The sequence below is a fragment of the Canis lupus genome, chromosome 13 (assembly GCF_011100685.1).
Source record: "Canis lupus familiaris isolate Mischka breed German Shepherd chromosome 13, alternate assembly UU_Cfam_GSD_1.0, whole genome shotgun sequence".
In the NCBI taxonomy this organism is placed as follows: domain Eukaryota; kingdom Metazoa; phylum Chordata; class Mammalia; order Carnivora; family Canidae; genus Canis; species Canis lupus.
In genome coordinates, this window is record NC_049234.1 from 53,807,619 (window position 1) to 53,831,175 (window position 23,557).

At 34.7% G+C, this 23,557-nt stretch overlaps 1 protein-coding gene across 1 annotated transcript in view; it reads left to right on the top strand.

Moving 5' to 3' along the window:
- Positions 1-23,557, top strand: part of ADGRL3 (adhesion G protein-coupled receptor L3) — an 866,124-nt gene that overhangs the window by 306,282 nt on the left and 536,285 nt on the right. Inside the window, exon 4 of the mRNA XM_038556190.1 lies at positions 11,828-12,031. Coding sequence (XP_038412118.1) covers positions 11,828-12,031 — 204 coding nt within the window. The remainder of the gene's footprint in view (positions 1-11,827; positions 12,032-23,557) is intronic.

Genomic DNA, 23,557 nt, shown 5'->3' on the forward strand with positions numbered 1-23,557 from the left:
CAATTTATATGTTTGTGTTGCAATTCGATATGAATGACACCTTAGAAAATCAAATGTCTAGCAATAGAAGTTGTCAAGTAGGGATCAAATCAATTGTGTGTGTGTGTGTGTGTGTGTGTGTGTGTTTCAAATTATGTACTATAAACTTCTAGAGGAAGATCCTCTTTGAATTATCTACCTTAATATCCATTTTTGAGCAGTGTATCAGATACTATAAAGTAGGCTACAGTCACAGTATATTCCTGAATTAAACTGGCTTTCACAGAATGTTTCCTTGTTCACCAAGCATTCCAAGACAGGTAGGTGTTTCTGGTCAGGGTATTTGTATATGGTGGGAAGTAGTGATGGATGTCATTCTTTTGCTCTCACAGTTGTACGTAGAATTAGTCTAATGGGATGAAGCCTTCCAAGTCATTTTGAGGTCCTTGCCATTCAAGTCCTCAGGAAGGGAGAAAATGAGCATTGTGGAGATTGTAATGGAAAAGTTTTATGGATGTGTTTGGGAATAGTTCATATTACTTTGTTGTCATTTCCATTAACTAGAACTCAGCCTCAGAGCTATACCTAAAAAGGAGTCTGAAAGATTTGTCCTCTTGTGATAAAGGAAGATGTTTATAAAAGATACCATGTAGTTAAAAAAAAAGAACTGGATTTAAAGCACTAATATATTTGTAGATATATAAATGGAGGGTTTTTTTTTACAGTTTTATTAAGATATATTTAACATACCATTAACTCATTTAAAGTATATATATTTCAGGGGATATTAGTGTATGCATAGTTGTGCAACCATCAACACAATTTTAGATCATTATCTATCCTCCAAAAAGAAACCACATACCTTTTAATGGTCACACCTGATTTCCTCTATCTCCAGTTCCTGGAATCCACTGATCTACTTTATATTTCTATGGATTTGCCTATCCTAGACCTTTGTATCAATAGAATCATACACTTTTTGATCTTTTGTGACCTGATTATTTCACTTAACAAAGTATTTTCAAAATCTGTCCTCATCAAAACATGTAATATAGTACTTGATTCTTTTTTATTGCCAGATAATATTCTTTTGTGTGAACATACTACATGCATTTATCAGTTGATAGGAATTTGGATTATTCCTACTTTTGGCTATTCTGCATAATGATGTCATGAAAATTCATGTACAAGTTTTTGTATGGACATGTTTTTACTTCTCTTGGGTATACACATAGAAGTGAAATTGCTGAGTCACATAAAGCTTAGCATTTTGAAGAACTGTTTTCTGGAGTGATTTCACAATTACACATTCCAAACAGCAATGTGAAGCTTCTTATGTCTCCAAATACTCACCCACACTGGTTATTGCCTGTCTTTTTCACTTTACGATCCTAGTGAAGATGAAGTATTGTCTCACTGTGATTTTGATTTGCATTTCTTTAATGAATAATGATGTTGAACTTCTTTTCATGTGCTCCTTGGTCATTTGTACACTTTAAGTGGAGAAATACTCAATCATTTCGTTAGAATTAAAAAATAAATAAATAAATTTCTGAGTGTTCTCTAGAGAAATATTTCTTATTAGAAAAGATTGGAGAGGGGGCGCCTGGGTGGTTCAGTTGGTTAAGTATCTGCCTTTGGCTCAGGTCATGATCCTAGGGTGCTGGGATGGAGCCTATATTAGGCTCCCTGCTCAGTGAAGAGCCTGATTCTCCCTCTCCTTTGCTTCTCCCAACCCGGACTCATGCTCTCTCTCTCTTAAAATACATAAATAAATCTTTTTAAAAAGAAAAAAGAAAAGACCAGAGAATATTGTTAGAATATATTTAGATTTAAGAGTTCTTTCAGCTGCATATTCTAAGAGAAGCTTAAATCTCATCTGCTTCACATTCACTTTGAAATCATATGCCATTTAACTAGCCTCATGCCTCCTCCCCTTTTACTTACATATTTAATTGCTAGAAGTAGTTCATTAAATCAGGTTTTTTTTATGACAAAAACTAATAATTGACAGTGATTGAGATTTTACTCTGATATGTGAATTGTATGGTAGTGACTTACATACAAAACATCAAGGTAATTAATTGAATTCTTCTGATAGTATTCAATTATTCTTCCCTAAGAACGTGATAAAGAACATTAAACCTAAATCCTCATGGCAAAAAATAATTCTGTTTTGTTTTAGTCTGAATTCTTGTCGTTGCAAATTTTGGAAATCTTCTTATTTATATATTTTTGTGTCTTCACTCAAATTATTTTTTTTTTATTTTTTTTTTTAAATTTTTATTTATTTATGATAGTCACACAGAGAGAGAGAGAGACAGAGACACAGGCAGAGGGAGAAGCAGGCTCCATGCACCGGGAGCCCGATGTGGGACTCGATCCCGGGTCTCCAGGATCACGCCCTGGGCCAAAGGCAGGCGCCAAACCGCTGCGCCACCCAGGGGTCCCTTTCACTCAAATTATATTGTAAACATTGAGTCATTTTATTTCCATAGATTCTTTTTCTCTAATATGTTCTGCAAGCTACTTAATGCCTCTTTTACTTCATCTCAAAAAAGTTCTATAATACATTATGTCTATCAAATCTACATATTGCATAATAGTGACCTTTGGGCCCACTCATATCACAGCTTAAGTATTTTTTTACAGCTTTATTTTTTTAATGTAGTCTCAACACCCATGTGGGGCTCGAACTCACAACCCCAAAATCAAGAGTCAGTGCTTTACCAACTGAGCCAGCCTGGTAGCCCCCTGGACCCACTCATATCATTGCTTTAAACAAAGTAAAAAAACAGCAAAGATGAGTAACAGAAGAAAACATGAGGTTTTACATGGCAATAATGCTAGCAAATTTGCTCTATTTAAGCACACTAGGCTTATCTAAAATATTACTATTTGAGAAGAAAAGATTAGGAGAATGCTAAAGAAAGATAATACATAATTTATAAATGTTGATCCTGAACAACTCCTGCAGCTTTAAGGAACAATGAATGGAAGAAGATGTCATGTCAACATATTAGGAAGTAATATTTATGTAAAGCCCAGAAACTGAAATTTACAATATCGTCCAATGTAAGCTGCTTTTAGAATCCTAATTTGCATGCCCCTATTGAATGAAAAGAAAGATTTCAGACCTTAGAGTCTAATTCCAACTCTGTTACTTCCAAGGTATATGACCTTAACTAATTTGATTCACAGTTTCCTTATTTGTTAAAGGGCTAATTAGGCCTACTTTATTATAGTATGAGGATCAAATAAAATAATGTATAGAAGGGCCCTAATACAAAGCCTCACACATTTAATCCTGAGAGGAATGTGGTCATTAAAACATACCGTTTGGAATTAGAACTAAAAAAACAAATGACCTGGATAGTAAGCAAAATTTAAAATACAACACCATCTTGGGGTCACTTACTTTCCATAGTGTTTTTCAAAGACTGCATTGTGTGTTCTTAATCCCCAAATGTGACAGTTTCTCTAATTATGAGCCTACACATTTGTACACACATTCTATCATTATATTCAGGACTCACTCACTGGACTGTAACTAAGTCTTTAATGAGTTACTAATGAACATCTTAAGCTTAGATCAGCATTTAAGAAAATGTTGAAGAGTGCTGAAAAGCTATTCAGAGTGCAAGCCTGTTGCTTTTAATTAGACTATAAACCCAATAAAATTTCCTGTCCTCACTATTCATCCAGGGCTTAAAGATATTGAATAGTCAGTGACAGATATACTCGCACTTTGGTATTATTAGTTTACTTTTTTTTTTCTTTTAGTTTACTATTAAGTTAAAGGAGATAAGTATATTGAGTTAAATAATAGAAATCATTATTTTGATTAAGGATACAAATACTGTGTAAAACCAAAATAGCATTTTACAGTGATTTCATTTTTTTTCTTCCCTGCACTGAGATGACTTTAAAACACTGATTTTATTGTTGCATTAGAGAATAACAGATGACATGAGGAAAAAGATTCAGATATTATCAGATCATGTAGATGACCAAAAGAAACAAAAACAAAAACAAAAAAAACCCCACAAAACCAAAAAAAAAACAAAAACAGTCCTCTATATTTATAAAAAGAATGAACAGTTGGCTTTCACACATTGCTGCTTCTCTCCAAGCTGTTGAAGACATGAAAGTAGTAATCATAGACAAGACCTGAATTAGATCAAGACTATACTTTTCTATAGCTCTTGTTACAAATCAACAATGGTGGCTACTATTTAGCAAGGATCCTTTCTTTTCCCTTTTGATAGTGAAGTTGGTGTAACCATTGAAACCTTAAGGGCACATTATTTAATAATGAAGACAGATAATACATAAAATTCAAAGCAACAGGCTAGTATGATGCTGTCCCTCTGGGAAATGCTGCACATTTGCTTAAAAGAAAGCCTTTTAGATTAGTCACAATAGCTCAGGACAGTGGGAATAGCTGTGATAGCCCACATGTCTTATAGGTTACAGGCTATTGTTAGGAGACAGGTTTGATGTCATGCCGTTGCACCCAGATAAAAACCACCATGTCCAGGTGGCATCCAATAATAATGATACTCTATGTATACACAACCAACATAATATAATAGGTCATTTTAACATGTCAGCTTGTTAATGTATCTGCTTTCCTGTTAACCAGCATTTAGTCATTCATTTTGTGTTGAGGAAGCAGTGGTGGAGGTAAAAATCTCTTACTACCAGAATAAACAATTGATTAAAAACTTTTCATTCTTCTCAACTATCTTCAGAGATGCCAGTTATGATTAATTTAAGATAGAACTAACTAACAAGATAGGTTTCTGTTAAAATATATATGGTTTTCACTGTTTTTTTTCCCACATACCATGTATAATTGGCACTATGATTAAGGAAAAGTGTCCCATTACTATTGTAATAAAGATTTTTAAAGAAATGATTTACTATACAACATTTTGAAAGCATAGCTTCCATACCATTACAATTTTAGTATACTTTAATAGGGAAGTAGAGGGAAGGGAATGAAAAGAAAACCAGTATTTTCCAAATAATAAATTCTAGAGTTTTATTTTTGCTACCATAAATTTAAATCTGTTTACTTTATTACAAAAGTAGATATTTTTACTTAAAAAAGAAAAAAATTATTAGTAATCATTCATCTGATGAATAAGATATATAATACACACTTTATTTATTTTGAATGAATATAATGTCTACTTGTCAGAAGCTAAATTTTTGAAATAAATTTACAACAGCAGAGACTTTACTCTCTGCTTACTCATTTTAACAAATGTTTGAGATATTTACAACACAGTATTAGAATCTAGGCAACTCTTGCTATGAATGAACTACAATTTTTCCCTCTATTTTTAGGATATGAAAGATGCCAGACTTGAAAACCAATTAAAAAGTTTTCTTATATTGTTTAAGATTTTATTTATTTAATTGAGAGAGCATGAAAGTGAGAGAGCACAGGCAGGGAGAGTGGCAGAAGGAGAGGGAAAAGTAGGCTCTCTGTTGACCAGGAAGCCTGATACAGGACTTCATCCCAGCACTCTGAGATCTTGATCTTAGCCGAAGGCAGACTCTTAACCTACTGAGCCACCCAGGTACCTCTAAAAAGTATTCTTTAAGTGTTATTTCTTTTATTTTTTAACAAGTAGGGATTAAGTTTCTCTTTAGTTTCATTCATAACCAAGTGTTTGACGCTTCCACTATTCTCAGAATATCATACAGCTTTTATATCTTGATCATTCAGTCTTCTGATGACAGTTTAGCCATAATATGTTTTATTTTACTGTAACAACCTATGTTGTAGAGAAGAAGAGTAAGGAACCCAGTTTGAAAGGGAAATTGTTTACCCACGTAGGGCATACCAATGCTTCATGAAGCAATTCGGTCTAGAGAAGTATATTGAGTTAAATTGAATAATATCCAGGTATGCTATGAAAGTTGCTTCATTATACACAGGTGGGTAATTTATCACTACAAAACCATTTTCTTCTGAGAACTAGAATGAAACAGATTTTTCTCTGTGTAAGAACTTCCATGTTGTAATTTCTACCTGGTGGCTTCCTTGTCGGATGCTTGAATTGAAACTTTTATGACTATTGTTAGAGATTACTACCCAGCCGATAAAGAAATTATGCAGCTGTCACATACACCTTAGGGAGAAATCAGGAAAGAAGTAATCTTCTTATATGACTAAATGAAGGTGGTGAGGGAAAGGTAGTGCCTTTCAGTATGCATAAGGAAGCAAGATTGGAAAAATGTTTTTATTGACAAGAAAAGAAGCAGAAGCAGTAATCTCTTGTCTGTCTCTCCCTCTCTTTCTCTCTTTCCCTCTCTTTTTTGCTGATTCCTCCCTCCCCTATTTCCTTACCCACCTCTCTCTCTCTCTTTCTCTCCTTATATATGAATATTACACTGAAGTTGGATTAGACATTCCTTATCAATCAACCATGTAAGTATTTTAGTATAGTTTCTAGCATTTACATAGTACTTTACAGTTAGCTGAACACCTTTGCACACAATAGCTCAATAAATACTCATATCCAGTGAGTCATAGGTAGTAGTGTCAGTAATTTTAAGATGAAAAAAAATAGATTCAGAGCCATCCATCTAATGATGCAGGGACATTTCAAATAGTTATTAGAAGAGAAACTCAAGGGTGCCTGGGTAGCTCAGTCAGTTAAGCATCTGCCTTTATTGGGTCATGATCCTAGGGTCCTGGAATCTAGTCCCATGTTGGACTTCCAGCTCAATGGGGAGTCTGCTTCACCCTCTTCCTCTATCCTACTGCCCGCTTATGCTTCCTCTCCCATGTGTGCACTCTTTCTCTCAAATAAATAAGATCTTAAAAAAAAGAAAAAAAGAGAAATTCAAAAATCTTAAACATGTCGTGGAGGCTTCTTCCAAAGGCATTTTAATGACCTATGAGCATTTGCCTTATTTCATAGACCTATGATTTAAATTATAAATAAACCAATCTAAATAACATATAGAAGATTGAGCTACATATTATAAAACAAAACAAGTAAAATTTTTAATATTTCATTTAGGGAAGAAAACAGTATTATGTTTATATAAACCTAGAGATAATAGTGAAAAGTAAAAATGAATAGTTTGTTAGGTCATAGTTGTAATTACTACATTTCAAACTCTAGAAGGCTTATAATAAGCTAATTATTTTAAAAATATGGTAAAATATTACTCCCAAACACAAAAACAAATGACTTGTGAAAAGCATCCTTAGTATATGAAATTTAAATCACTTGTAGTCCTGATAGGTACTCTCTGGTGGTATTTTGTTGTTAGCATTTCTCTCACCTTATAGAGAGCATTACAGCCCATGGTTTTGTCTAGATCCCATGCTCACTATTATGATCGATAGATGCTTGGAGGAAGAAGCTGAATAACTGGCTGAATTACATAGCTGTTCATCAAAGGAGAACAAGAAAACAGAAACCATCAAATTGGTTAGCAATAATGCTTATTTTGTACTTTTATTATTTCTAAATCTTGATCTCAAAGTATATATCATTGAAATATGACTTTTTTATATTTATTTCAATTTTAAACTCCACGGATATGATAAGAACTCTGATATTGCCATCATTTAGACTTTATACCTCACGTGCTCATTATTTTTCCTTTCCTTACTTCTTGCCTTAAGTTCACCTCAAACTATTATTCAGGAACTTTGATGCTTTGATGGCTTTTGATGTTTGGAGACTAACATAAACATGGGGAAATATTTTTGATCATTTCAGTAGATTTTGAAATATTAATTTTCATAGTTTATGTTTGTCCACTAGGAAAGCAGAATCAAAGTGTTTATATAGGGAAAGATCTGAGTATGAAGTGATTATATAGACAATTTGGATATGGCAATGACTCATATTGCTTATGATGAGTATTAAATATTATTTAGGATGAAAGCAATTCAAACTTGTAAATATTAGTGAATCTCTATTTTAGAAATATGAAGTCTTAATCAGATATGCAATTTTTGAAGAAACTAAGAAACTAACCTTTCTCAAGAAGGTTAGAAAGAGAGAAAAAGAAGATATGCTGGCCTTATTACCTCCTGTCCCCAAAACAAAATTTCCTTTGAGACATCTAAGGGTTCATATAACAGAGCTTGAAAATGTGATCTCAAATGGAGATGGTAGAGGAATATTATAGGAGGTGTGTGTGTGTGTGTGTGTGTGTGTGTGTGTGTGTGCACGCTCTTCTAAATCATCTTTCCCATTTTAATCTGGAAAAGAAATTTAGAATGTGTAGACTCTCTTCAAATATACTTGAAGATAAGTACCTTCTGGGAACAGCTTGATGTATTTGCACAGCCCATTTATATAGAATTTACACAAGTGGTTGGAGAATGCCAAGATATAGGTATCACCTTTCTTCATATGAAGAAGAACTTATTGCTTCAGATACAATTGGGTGCCTTGAGGACTGGCTGAGTTTCTGATCACTGCCTCTTCACATGGCACTTTAGTTTCAAAGTTTTTTAGCAGGCATGCTCTAGCGGTTGTTAGCTAGCAAGTGAGTTGAATGATTCTTCCCAGACTTCAGATTCTGTGCTTCTAATGGAATACCAGACTCACAACTACGATGTTTATCTTGAAGACTTATTTTTATAATAGCTTCAGGAAGACAAATTAGATTTATATTTATAACTCCAATAAATATTTCTCCTAGACTCATAGAGCATTTTAAGTGTAGCATATACAATATTTTTAAAGCAAATGTCCGGATTTTGGGTCTGTTCTGAGAGCCCTTGTCCATGTGGGCAGTGTAACAATCACTCCACTTTTGCTGCCACTGGCTTAGTGACACTGGATTCCTTTTACAATAGAGATGGTGAGGTTAAAGGAGACTCAGATCTATAGATGTATAAGATACCCCAATTTCTTTTTTTAAAGATTTTATTTATTTATTCATGAGAGACAGAGAGGCTGAGACATAGGCAGAGGGAGAAGCAGGCTCCCTGAAGGGAGCCTGATGCAGGAGGACTCAATCCCAGACCCCAGGACCATGCACTGAGTTGAAGGCAGATGCTCAACCACTAAGCCACCCAGGCATCCCTACCCCAGTTTCATACAACAAATCAGAGACTAATTTCCTTCAACTTAACAAAGTCTACCAAACTTTATGATATTTTGTATTCCTCCGGCTTGCTCCATGAAATAATTTTATTCTCTAATCTGAACCTGTTCCTTCTAACTCTCTAGATATTGTGCTTTCTGGTGCGTTTGAGAATGTTCTTATTTCTTCTTTAAGCATACATATTTTCCTTTAATGTACATAGTATTATATTTTGTAGCTGGTGATGTTTCCACTTTTCACTTTAAATCATTTGTCATTCTCTACTTAGTCTAGAGATTAACCTTTTCCAAAATAATCTGTAGTTTATTAGAGGTCACTATTCCCAAGTCTTTTTCTGTGACCTGCCCTGTTCCTCCTAAACAGTAACTTCTTTTGGTATGAGCTCATGATCTGGCTCTTGCTTATGTCCTTGATCTCAATCCAGACCATTCTTCTCCCAGCCTACTACATATAGGCTCTTTGGCCGTTGTGCTAGTTCTTGAGTAGACCAATGTTGTTCCAACCTGAGGAATTGCAGCAGTCTGGAATGCTCTTTACTCCTGGTTTTATTTGTGACGAACAGATTTCAGTCTCATTGAGATCTCAGTTTAAATTTTACTCCCACAGATTAAGTCTCCCATAAAACGTAAACCAGAGTATCCTTTACTTATTACCGTATTTAAATTTTCTGTAGATTACTTATATTTATAGAGCATTAAAAATTGCTTATCTGTGTATTCTGTCTCTGATTCATTAAAGTAGCTACATGATCTGTTTTGCTCACCAAAATCTCCAGCACCAAGAAAAAGTCCTAGCACATAATATGAACTCAATAATATTTGTTGAACAAACAAGTACGTGCATGCTCCATCACTCCAAATGTCCTTATATGTTAATTTGGCTGAGGGTGAAATCATTTAATCTATTATAATTCAAGCCTATGGGAAAATATAGTTTTTTCATCTTTTGCCAATTTCCTTCCATAGTATAGTTTATAAAGATGTTAGTTAAAACATGCCTGTATATATTCATGTAAAATATAATTAAGAATTAGTCACATTTTGGGCAACGAGGAGAGGGATATTTTAGAAGTCAAAAGTTCAGGGACACCTGGGTGGCTCAGTGGTTGAGTGTCTGCCTTTGGCTCAGGACGTGATCCTTGAGACCCGGATTGATTCCCACGTTGGGCTCCCTGCGTGGAGTCTGCTTCTCCTTCTGCCTATGTCTCTGCGTCTCTCTCTGTGTCTCTCATGAATAAATAAATAAATCTTTAAAAAAAAAAAGAAGTCAAAAGTTCAGAAAAAATATTATTGGAGTTAAACATTAAAGGAGATAATTACTTAGAGATTTTGATTTTCACAACTTTTTTGGTCTTGAAACTTGTTTCCTGAGATGCCTTTTTCATTTATACGGTCTATCAAAATAGCATTAAGATTACCTCTTGCCCAGATATTTTAATATTCACCCATTATAATGAGTATAAATAAAGTTGTTTCAGGGCAGTGCTAAACTTAGTTATGTTTCTAGACTGGCTAGTTATATTTCAAACTTTTTTAAATCAAAGATGGATTGTTTGACAAATTTCTTAATATTTTTGTTTTCTCTAGGGATTAATTTCTTGTAATTTGGGAGAGAACATGTATTTCATTCTTAATTTGCAAATCTTATACGTCAAGAAATTAGAGCGCCACTGCTTACAGTGTTAGAAAGATGATCATAAATTTTCTTGTCTTATTGAATTTCCTAGTTTCTCTCCTGACTGCTGAATGGTAGTCATACAGCATTATTAATGTGTTCTTAAATATGCATGTCATAATATGTTAAAAATAATTGTGTAAAGCAAATCTTTTTTCCTTGTAAAGACTGTTCCTTTCTGTTAGTAAGAACATTTTCATTATCATTCCTGTTTATCACACTAGTTGCAATTAGTGTAGAAAAATGCGTATCTCGTGTATCAATTTACCAGGTAAAAAGTGTACTTAAATAGCTGTTTTTCATAGCATATAATGAATGACTGTTTTGTGAATTATTAAAAAATTCATATATGTACAATTTTATTTTTTCATTATTGTCTTGGTCTTCCATATTTATTCTTTTATGTAATATGTACCATTTGTCAGTAAATCCGCTGTGTATTTAAATGGCAAAAATGTATGTATATCCTTTTCCCCTTAATGTTCCTCACAGATCTTCATACAGTATCTCTCAAAAAATGTTAAATGACTTGAAACATATAAATACAAAACAATCCATATAAGTGTAACAACAGAATAAATAAAACAAAACTAATAAAACAAATCAATAAACACCTCTCTGAAACTTTCGGCACTCCTTACCTCATCAAGCTTTTTGTGTATAGATACTTAGTTTAGTAACATCTTTATTTATACGTAGTGACATCAATACCCATAATTTTACAGCCGAATGCTGTGCATGTATAAAATATAAAATCTATATTTTTCCAAGTAGCTTTATCTGCTTTCAATAATTATGTCTAATTTTTCCAATTACTGCTAGGGATTAGGATGAGGTGTTCGGCTTCCTTAAGAGAAGTGTCTGGCTAGCGCAGAAATACACAGTCTGTACCACACCAGGGACGGGGGGGCTGTGTTGTCCTCAGCCCCAGGGTTGTCAGAGTGGGGCCTGGGGTGGCTGGAGTCCAGGGGCTATGGCCTGCAGCGGAGAGCAGCCTTGGGAATAGCCTCTAGCTGGGCTCCTCTGCAGCCAGCCTGAGCTGAGCGGAGTCTGATGGTGCGCCCTGCGGTCCCCGCAGGTGGCAAGCACAGTGAGCGACATCCAGGCCTCGCTGCTCCACTGCGACATGCTGAGCGCAGCCCAGGAGGCGCTCTGCCACCCAGACATCTCCTTCAGCAACCAGCAGCAGAGCGAGCCACTGCTCATCGCGGACAAGGGCCCCGTGGAGCTACCAGAGGAGTTCGTGGTCCAGGTGCCCAAGGAGCCCAGAGTGCAGCCCAAGGTGCGGCCAGCGGTGGGGACAGGGGGCTGGGGGGCGGCTGGGCAGGGACTCCTGGAAGGCTCAGCCCCAGGCGGTGCCCCAAAAGTGTCTTCTCATTTATTTACTGTCAGCATCCACTCGATGTTGACATTTAGGGGTCTCCTCGCCAGTTGTTTAACACTGCATGCTTGTTCTGCATTAGAGCCTCATCGTCATGTCAAAATGTTTGACTTTACATTTCTGAATGGGTTGGAAGTATCTTTGCATCACCACAGGAAGTTCAAAATTACTTTTAGTGACCATTTCAACTACTGTAAAATGTGATGGTTGTAAATGACAAGTTTTAACATTTCTGATCATTGGCGTGTTTGGGGAAAAAAAAAGAACTTATCATCAATGGACACTGCCAAGATTTTGAGGAGAGTATGATGAAAACATCTTGGTTGGGAATTGCATATAGTCATTTAAAGCATAAAATCTGATAGAAAAGTGATTATAAAAGCAACCTGATTTTCTTACGAAAATGTTGGGAGTACTTTATAGTATTGTCTTTGCGGCTGGCAAGTGCAGTGAATGACATCCATCTCTTGAAGCTCCAGCAAGATATTTTATGTAATATTTGCACAAAATTCAATACTATTCTTTTCCCCAATACTTTATATTTTATCTTTATGTAATACTTAGGTGATGTCATTTTTCTTTTTTTCATTAAAGAAAAGTGAGGCACTCCTATCTATCTATAAGGCACTCCTATCCCTCTTATTTCCGCCAGGGAATATAATATAATAAATATAATATGTAATATATATTTTATATATTACATATACTTATATACTTATATATTTTATATATGTAATATATATTCATATATGTAATATATATGTTAATCTATTCATTTTTAATGTTTAAACAAATTTATAAGTTTATATGAATGTAATATGGATATATTTCCCTACATACATTTATAAGAATGCAATGTGGATATATATTCCATACATAGTATATACTCTACAGACTAGTATGTGTAGTATGTATGGAATAATTTCCTTCATAGGCTATATGAAAAAGGCTGGGAAACATTTGCCTGGTGGGGGGTCATAAATACCAAGTCTTTTCCTAAAACTGTCATCTCTTCTATCCCATAATTTTTTCAAGGGGATATTCATACAAGAAATACTGGCAAAGAAACATGAAATACCACTGAGCTTATGTTTTTAGCCCCATTACCATATTCTCTGGGAAATAAGTTGGGATACTTTGTTTTCAGGTCAGGGACCAAGGGAAATGTATCATAAATCCATCTGAGATTTAAAAGGCATGTGAGAGTTAAACCTAACTCTCCATTTACTGCTGCCACGTAGAACAAGTAAGTGTGAGAGTGACTTGGCACTCACAGTGGCTCTGTTTACTCAATCACCTCATTTGATCAATAACTTAGAATCGTTCCATTCAGATTAACATTTCCCCCTTGGTCTTGATGCTTAGTGATGGGGGAGTGCATATGCTTCCACAGAAGTGTGCAAAATTGACTCTAGTGCATTCAGCAAATTCAAGGAAAATGTATAGTAAACATTTTTTAAGAACTTTTGTTTTCTGCTTTCTGTTTTATGCTACCATTTCAAAACTGAAGTTGTCTCAATTTGATGCAGTCATATTTTTCACAGAATGTGCTTCAGTAGTCACAAAGTTTTCTTCATGATGTTGGCTTTTGATTTATAGTCACAAAGTTTTCCTCATGATGTTGGCTTTTGATTTATATTGTAAAATGATATTATTAAATTAATATTATTTAATTTACTCCCGTGCATGGACATTCATCACAGGTTCTAGTATTACTGAAGAAGAAATCCAAAAATAAAGTTTAATTTTTGAGTCAATGTTATAAATGTTCAAACCAGAAACTAACATTAACATATATACACACACATGCTGGCAATTCGCTTCTGAGGAAAAAAACAAAAACAAAAACAGAATATTGGTTGGTTAAAACAGTTTTCCTATAGAAATTTTCCTAAGAACTTGGCTGAATTTAAATGTTTCCCAATATTTACTGCTTAATCAGATTTTTCTATGGTACTAGCTTTTACTTTTTGCCATGTATATGGCAGGTGTCAGTGTAGTAATGGGTTTTAAATCATGCTTTTCCCTCAACATACAAATGGGAAAATTTCATTATATTTTGCTTTAGACAGAAAAGAAAGTATAGGTATAAGACATCCTTCATGTGACCTCATAAATGGAGATGGAGGTAAATGTCCTGTAATTTCAAAAAGGAGCCTACAGAATCATGTTAATCTGTTATAATGAGACAATATATTTTGAAAGCTGCTTTTGTGCAAAAGTAATTTTATCAATGAGATAAAGAGCATCTGAAGGTCATCTTCTAGTGCTCTCTAAAGAAAGAATAAAGAAAAAAACAGTAAATATTACAGGGGCATAAACTTTACTGATATAGAGGATAATAAAAACAGCTAGAATGCTTGGACAGGTATTAAAAATGAAAGTGAAAAAGGAAATACCACATTACTTTGAGCTCTTCAAATTGAAGAGACAGGGAAGAGTGCACACAAGAAAACATCAGTGAACTCTGGCTTCCACTCTTTTTCACCTCCTCTTTCTCAAAATAAAAACAACAGTCTGTTATAGAAGCAAGATACTCTATTCCATGATACAGAAAACTCAGAAATCACTATCAATAGGGACGCCTGGGTGGCTCAGTGGTTTGGCACTTGCCTCTGGCCAGGGGTGTGATCCTGGAGTCCTGGGAGTCCCACATCAACCTCCCTGCAGGGAGCCTGCTTCTCTCTCTGCCTATGTCTGCCTCTCTCTCTGCGTCTCTCTCATGAATAAATAAATAAAATCTTAAAAAAAAGAAATCTATATCAATCATAGAGACTGATATTAATGCAATTTCTATTGAAAAATCAAGTTGATACTCCTTTTAAAAATGTTAACCTCTATATTTGTTCTATAGATAGTAAAACAAGAAAGTAGAAACCCAACAAAAACAAACCTCACAACATTCAAAAAAATCCTTTTATTGGTTTGAAATTAAACTTTGTCCTTTTTAAAATTTTATATTCATTTGACTCAGGATAGCTAATAACAGTCCTTAAGAGCTAATGAGTGTTTGGATTCATAGGAATTAGGACTACACAGTCGAGCAGCAAAGCATAAAGAGTTTAAAAACATTGTTCTCAGAAGACTTGTTTCTCTTTAGCATATTAAGGCAGAAGGAAGTCTGAGGGCAGATTGCCCAGTTAATGACTAGATACCAAGACTTTTCCTTCCAGCCAAAGGAATGTGAATGTGTTTTTTATCAGGATTTTCCTTACTTTAATTGTGATTTTCGTGCAGATACATAAGAAGTTCATTGAGATGGTCTGCAAATAACCGTCCTGCAAACCACACAGACAGTGTTCAGGGTTCATAGGAGTGTTCTCTCAGAATACAGCTGAAGCATTTCAGTCCTGGCTACTCATAAAATCTCTGTCCGTGCTCACTTTAAAGCGAACCTTTTGCTAAGAGCTAAAATGCTTCTACAAGAGCCTTTTGTATTCTATAAGTATTTTGGAGAGTCACATCAAATTCTACCATCACTTTTTTTCCCCCTCATATTCCCCACTCTTAGGTTTTTATGTTTATAAATGGGAATGCCTTTATGATAATAAGTAAGTAGAAAACTTTTGTTACTTTAAACAAAAGCCAGCCTTTAAAATTAACCTGAATTATTAAATACTGGATATTCCATCATTCATTCCTGCCCTTATTTATTTTTCCAATGACATTGGATTGAGTATAAGTGCGTGCTGAGTACTGCACTCAGTGCTAGGAAGACACAGATAGGAAACTCACAAACTTTGATCTCTCAGTGACTCTTGGGACACAGTAAGAGAGTACAGTGTGGCAAATGCTTGCTGGAGAATACTACTCCCCTGTAACTGAAGAGGCCAAGAACCTTGTTTGTAAAATGCTAATAAACACAAGATTTGGCCTGCACATATTCCAGTGGGAGTTCTAAATGTAGGAGCGGAAATTATGTGGAGAAGTGGTTAAATATCTGATCAGGATGGCATGATAACAACATTATGCAGAGTTAAGAATTTTTCTGACAGTAGTGAGGCAACAATTAAGTTAATCTTACAGGAATAAGCAAAGACTGACCTGTTGCCTGCATTTGAACAATGAACCAGAGGCTTCAAGACTGGAGATAGGAAGGTTATTCTATTGATTCAAGTAAGAAATGATGGTGGCCCTGACTCAAGGACTGAGTGACATTAGTGATGATGAGGATCAAATGATAGGAGTTGGGGATTCATGGAATATGTGATTAGAGAGAAACACAGAGGACATTCAGGTTTTTGGCTTAAAAGATAGCATGATGAATGAGTGCCTCTTATTGAGATGTGAAAGACAAGATGAAGCAGAGAATGTTGGTAAGGAATGATAGTGTTATTATCCAAACATGTACAAGTCACTCCTTTAACACATTCCTTTGAATAGATACCTAACTTTTGCCCCAAATTTAAGAACTCATAACTTATAATATACTCATAATAGAATATACAAATCTGAAAAAGAAAGATAATTAAAAATGCTATTTGATGATCATAAGTTATTCTCATTAAAAATACGTTGTTTCCATTCTTTGTGAGGCATTCTGTTTTGGCTTAGGTATGGTAAGATACTCTATAACAAAAGAGCATCTGCTAGGATTTGTATTCAGTCCTTCCTTCTACTTCCCAGTAATACCAAGCAGGGCTATAGTAGAGCCAAGATTAGATCTGATTTTGAGTTCTCCTGTGTTCCCATGAAACAGCTGACGGAATTCTTACTATATATGTGCATTTGCAATACGTACTTCTCAGTACTGTGGCAAGGAAACAGGTCGAACTGTTGGGACACTTGATCTGCAGGTCTGGATGTATTTGACATTCATTCAGTTCTTTTTTTTTAATATTTTATTTATTTATTCATGAGAGAGAGAGAGAGAGAGGCAGAGACATAGGCAGAGGGAGTAAGCAGACTCCATGCAGGGAGCCCAACGTGGGACTCGATCCTGGGACTCCAGGATCACACCCTGGGCTGAAGGCAGGCGTTAAACTGCTGAGCCACCCGGGGATCCCTCATTCAGTTCTTAGTACAATGTTCCATGTCAACATTTGGAAGAAACAGGAGACTAATCTGCTCATATGTGTACTCATTAACAGTGTAATATGACACACAGTTTAATAAAATACTAACCTAATATAATCTCCATGTGTCTTTTGAGAGTACCTCAAAAGTGAATCTTGATTTATACTCTTGCCTAATTAAAACTGATTATTAGAATAGCATATCCTTTGATGACATTGTAAAATGATGCAAATTCTTGAAGACGTCTAATACCCTCACTGGTCTGGAGCGAAGACAATCAAAGCTGCACTAAAAAATATAAGCATATTTAACACTATTAATCTAAGACCGTAGTTGAAGAGCTCAATTGTGCATGTAACAGTGTTCTAACAAACTGAGAGAGGCAGAGAAAGGGTGGCAAAAACTCATGTGTTGGGTTACTTGTTTAACAACATGATTTGGGAATCGAGTCAATTCTTTTATATACTATGAACTCTCCAACATGATAGGGCAAATCAGTGGCCACTGACTAAATGAGGAACAGGGAGAGGTAAATGTGAGAGGTTTTAAAACCTGTGGGCCAGAACACATACACCTAGTAAATAAGATTAGTAGGCGACATATTTTCTCTTATCTCAGACTGCATTTCTACACGTCTTACTCTTCAGTCTTGTAGAATTTCTGTCAGCTTACCGGACAAACCATGCCCCTTTTCTCTATATCTTTGCAAATGATATTATCTTTGCTTGTTGGAATGTCCTGTGCCACCTGAGTCCTCTTCAGCTTAAAACTAAAAATTTGCTATAGGGTTGAAGTGTATTGATTTTCCTTCATATTCACCCATCCCAAACCCTATTCTTGACAGAACAATTCCTATTCTCTTGATTCTCAGCTAGAATGTCCTGAAAGTTAAGCATGGGCCTGGGGTAAACAAGTTCTCTTGACTTCTGACTGGTTTTTATATTTTTATTTGCTATAACTGATGATCATGGGAAAATCTGAGACCATGTTACTCTTACTATGTTTTTATTAGCGTTACTTACATTGACTTTGATAAGTTAAACTTATGGCATGTTTTCATATTCTTACTTCCCCTACTCCCAAGTTTTTGGAAGTTCTAATTTTGTTACTACATTGTAGTTTGACGTATGTAGGTTAAGTCTGGGAACTCTTAGGGAGATATGGGGATGAAGGAACTTGTCAAAGAAGAACAGATGAATATTGCTAGCAATGGAAAACCCTCTGTTTTACAAGCTCAGCCTTTTGGATGTAATTGTTACCACAAGAGAACAGTATAATGTGGCCTTCAAAGTGCTGTGTTAGCTTCTTGTTTTATATAACAATATTATTTCAGATAAAAGAACCTGTTCACTTTTATTTGTCTTTCAGTGAGGTTTGCTACTGTAGACTAAATGTCAGGTCTAATTGATATGCAAAACACATTATATGCTCATCACTCTGTAGAATTCTTATATACATTTAGAGCCATATTATACTTTTATGTGGGAAGGAGGGTAATAGGCCTCTACAGAAATAGGTAAAGGATAGAAATTAAAAAATAATAATAAACCTCTCAGCCTTAAACATGATTTAGAAGCATTTCTTTAGGAGTTTGTTTCTTTCCCAAATGGAATAAATACCAGAATGATGCATCCAATTGAGAATAAATATGTTAGTTAGTTTGGCCTTTGAGAATTTACAGGAAAATATAATAATATGATAAATTCTTTTGTTTCTATTGTCATAAACTGTAAATTTTTTTCCCTTTTGGTCTGAGAGGTATGTGAGTAGCTTCTCAAAATGGTTATGAAAAAAATATTATTCAATGTTAGATTTTTCTTATTAAAAGTATAAATAATGGGAAATAGAAGATAAACTGACAATTAGGCAAAAATTTTTGTTTAAAATTAAAAAAAATTTTATTTTGATCCTTTGATTTAATTAGGAATGTATTGCAGGTTGTTTCATTAACTCATTAATTGAGTATCTGCTGTGTGCTAATAATGATATATATGTTCCAAAGGAGCAAATCTGACACTACCAATGGCAGGTACTTCTCAGAATAAATTGTTCAATTACTAGTAAATCCCTTCCTTTTTTCTCTGTTTCCTTCCAACTCAAACAATGTATGTAGTAAAAGAGGTCTGTAGTATATCCCAGATACAGAGAGGAAACTACCATTGTATTTATAGAAGCCTTAACCCTAAATTAAGATGAAAGGGAAGGACAGGGCAGGTGCTGTGCATAAAACATCATACTTTCATAGATTGGCTTATGTCTGTGTTTTTAGATTCTGCATTCTTCATGTATTCCCCAAATTTATAGAAATTTGGCAGATACTCTGTTCTTTCTCTCTTTTTATATGTGGTTAATTAAATTGATGACTTTTCCCTCACCAACATTACTTCCTGAGAAGCAATTTCTTTTTCTTGGTTATTAGACATATCTTTAATTCTTCACCATTTTGCTTTTAATAATACAGAGAGAGTAGTTGTATGGAATTACCATTACTACTCGAGCTTTGGGCTCAGAAAGAGTTGGGCTCATTCCCAGATTTACTTTTTATTAGCAGTCTTAACCAAGTTCAAGGACTTATGTTAAAAAAAAGAAATCTTTGTTATCTATTCTGTGTAGTGTGATAATAAAAGAGCATACATTGTTGTAATGGTTATTATATATAAATACATTAAATATGATTAAGCATATAGTCCTTGAGATCGGTTAGTGTTACCTATCACTATTTACCTCCCTCTTCTTTTTTTTGGCTCTTTGTTTGTAATAATTATACCAGAGATATATAATGGAAGATCCATGAAGAATTTTCAATGAATTTATTTAGTATTTGTTATTATTTCTGTTTAGGTTGAGGAAAAGACAAAGTAATCTTCTAAAATACTGGCTTTATATTTTTGACACATTATGTGTTGATAGCTTGGGTAACTATCTATAAATGTTGAGGAGAGAAAATAACTCAAGTTAATTTAATTCACACACTTTGTGCCTGTAATGTACATAGAACCCTCTGTAAGGCAATCCCTTTTCTCCACAATTTGTAGTCTGTTGCTGGAGACAGAAAAAGCAAACCAGCATGCATTTAACTATGACTTGGTGAAATGTGGTGTCATGTAAGTGCTATAGAATTTTAAAGAAGGAGGAGATGGCACCCCAGGTGTGACATGAAAATAAGAGAGAAGGGACAATGGGTAAAGCATTCTTAGATAATATGGTATTTTAACTAACTCTTGAAAATCTCTAGGATCATTTGCAAGCATAGGTAGGGGGTGCTGGAGGCTGGGAGGGTGCTCCAAAGTATTGAATTATGTGAATAAAATTTTAGTTGGAGAAAATTATGTCATTTTCATCAAAGAGTGAATAGTCTAGTTTAACCAGCAGTATAGACATGAGGAAAGAAGTAGTGGGGCAGGAAGTGTGAAGGGCAGGTTGTAACCATCTTGTAGGGGGTCTTAAATGTCAGGGTGAGACTTTGTACATAATTTTGTCTGCAGTTGAGATTCTTTAGAAGCCCTTGATCAGAGTTGCAGTTTAGAAACCATCAGAATTATGTGGGAAACTTTAGGGTAGAGAGGGACTTGAAAGTGGAAGATCAGTTAGTTTGTTGCCGTAGGGCAGAAGGTAATGAGTGTCTGAACTGGGAATATAGCAATGGGGATGGAAAGAAGAGGAACAATGTGAGAGATGCACAGAGACTGAATCTGCAGTGCTTGGTTACTGGTTAATTGGATGTAGGAAGTGAGGATGAGGGAATCAAAGACTGGGTAGTACCATTCACAGAATAGAATTAGGATGTCAAGAAGAACCTTTGGTTTTCAGGGAAAAAATGTAAAGCTTAGTCTTTGAAATACTGGGTTAGACATACAAAGGTCAGGCAAACTCTGGAATATGAATCTAAATATCAAGAGAAAATGTTTGCTAGTAATAAAGTTAGGAGTTTTCAACATAAAGGTGATAATTAAGGCCATGGAGGCTTATGAGATTAACCAAAGCATAGAAGATAATAGGCAATGAGAGATCTTGGGAATACACCTACATTTAGAGAAGGGAAAAGTATAAGCTATTGAAAGTGATCAGATCATGGGTTGACAAAATTGGTAAATTGAAGGGAAGTCCCAAAATGTTTAATGCTTTCCCTCTCTCTGGCAGCTTCTGCTAATGCTAATGCACAGAAAGTTCATATATATGTAATGATGACAGAGCATGAGCTAAATGGGTGAGAAAATGAAAGTATTTTTGGTTCTCCGTGATAATGATGCTGTGATCCTCCTTAAATGCCCTATGTATAAGTAGAGCAAAAACAAAGGGGCTTTGCTTTAAGAGTATATATAATGGAATTAAGGAAGTATGACTAAGTTTAGTGATTTTTTTTTTTTTTTCCTATTTGAGGATTGCATTTCCCTGTTCCTTTTTGATCATTACTTAATTATAATACATCAGGTGGAAGTAGTGCTGGAGAGAATGCATCTTAAAAAGTATGTAGTACAAATCTAAAAATTTTATTTCTGGCAACCCAGGTGGCTTAGCGGTTTAGTGCCGCCTTTAGCCAAGGGCCTGATCCTGGAGTCCCAGGATCGAGTCTCATGTTGGACTCCCTGCATGGAGCCTGCTTCTCCCTCTGTCTGTGTCTCTGCCTCCCTCTTTCTCTCCCTCTCTGTGTCTCTCATGAATAAATAAATAAAATCTTTAAAAAATAAAAAATAAAATAAAAATTTTATTTCTGGAATGTTGTAATACTGCTTAAGATTAATAGAAAGACATTTTTGGATCAGACTTGTAAATTAATAATTAACAAAATATATATATTGTAATAAGTTTTAACTAAATGAACTTAAACATATTTATATGTAATCTATATCCAAAAAAAGAGATGATGACGACTTGTTTAAATAATTAAATCATTTTAGAATTTAAGAATTATACTATGCCAAATATATTTGTCATTAATGACATATTTATCAAAACTAGGTTTAAAAGACAAAAAATAACTATTTACAGTGCATTTTCTTTTTTGTTAAAGATTTTATTTATTTATTCATGAGAGACACACAGGGAGAGAGAGGCAGAGACACAGGCAGAGGGAGGAACAGGCTCTCCATAAGGAGCCTGATGTGGGACTTGATCCCAGATTCTGGGATCACGCCCTGGCCGAAGGCAGATGCTCAACCACTGAGCCACTCAGGCGTCCCTACAGTGCATTTTCTTAGACACAAAAATATTTATATCCACCTTCATTTCTATGTTAAAAAGTAAATGCCTTAAGACATTTATTTATTTATTATTTATTTATTTATTTATTTATTTATTTATTTATTTATTTATTTATATTTTATTTATTTATTCATGAGAGATACAGAGAGAGAGAGAGAGAGAGAGAGAGAGAGGCAGAGACACAGGCAGAGGGAGAAGCAGGCTCCATGCAGGGAGCCCGATGCGGGACTCGATCCCGGGACTCCAGGATCACATCCTGGGCTGAAGGCAGCGCTAAACCGCTGAGCCATCCGGGCTGCCCCAAGACTTTTATTTTTTAATAATCTTACAAATTTGGAAAGATTGACTTCTCAGTTTTCTTTGAAACTGTTGATTTTGTAAAAGTAATTCATTCTCATAGTTTCACATCTGCAACCATTTTGTTCATCAGATATTTATAAATTTGTTTTCACTCATATTAACTAATATATTTATAGCAAGTGAAAAATAATTTGATTATTTATAATGGGAAGATATTCTAACAGTTATTTGAACAGCATATGAAGATATGGGTTTTACTGGTTTATTTCCTACCCATATTTTATTTCTCCTGTTACACAAATTTCTTTACCATCTTTAAATGAACATCTACTACAATGCAGTATTGTTGAAGAGTTACTTGTGTGATACAGATTTTTGCATTTCTCCCATTTTTAATTGACATTCACGTATACACAAGTGCATATCCATAGGCTTGCATATAATAATTAGATATATGAAATTTAAACAAAGTAGAAATGATTAGGTAACTGATGAATAAAACTCTATTTTAGATTATACTCAGTTAAAATCTTTTTTGTGTTTGGTGTTGTAGCTCAGAAAATCTAAAATTTTTGTAAGATGTCATTAATCTAAAAAAAGTTATTGAAAACCTGACAGCTTATTTTGGCTCTGGTTTTTCATACTGCATAAGGTATTCACTTGTTTTTCTCGTACAAGATTGATGTAGATTTTAAATTATGTGGCCACATGATAAAGGACATGATAGATATTTTGCTAAGAGCTTTATTAATCTCATTTTCTGGGCTTTGTCTAATTCAACAGCTTCTTCATCTCTTGTAGTTGCTCCTCATACCCATGCCATGTCTAACTGTTGCTTTGGGTTCTCTCATTGCCGTGCTCTTCTTTCCCTTTTTGCCTTCCTAACTCCCAGTCACATGTTAGTTCTTG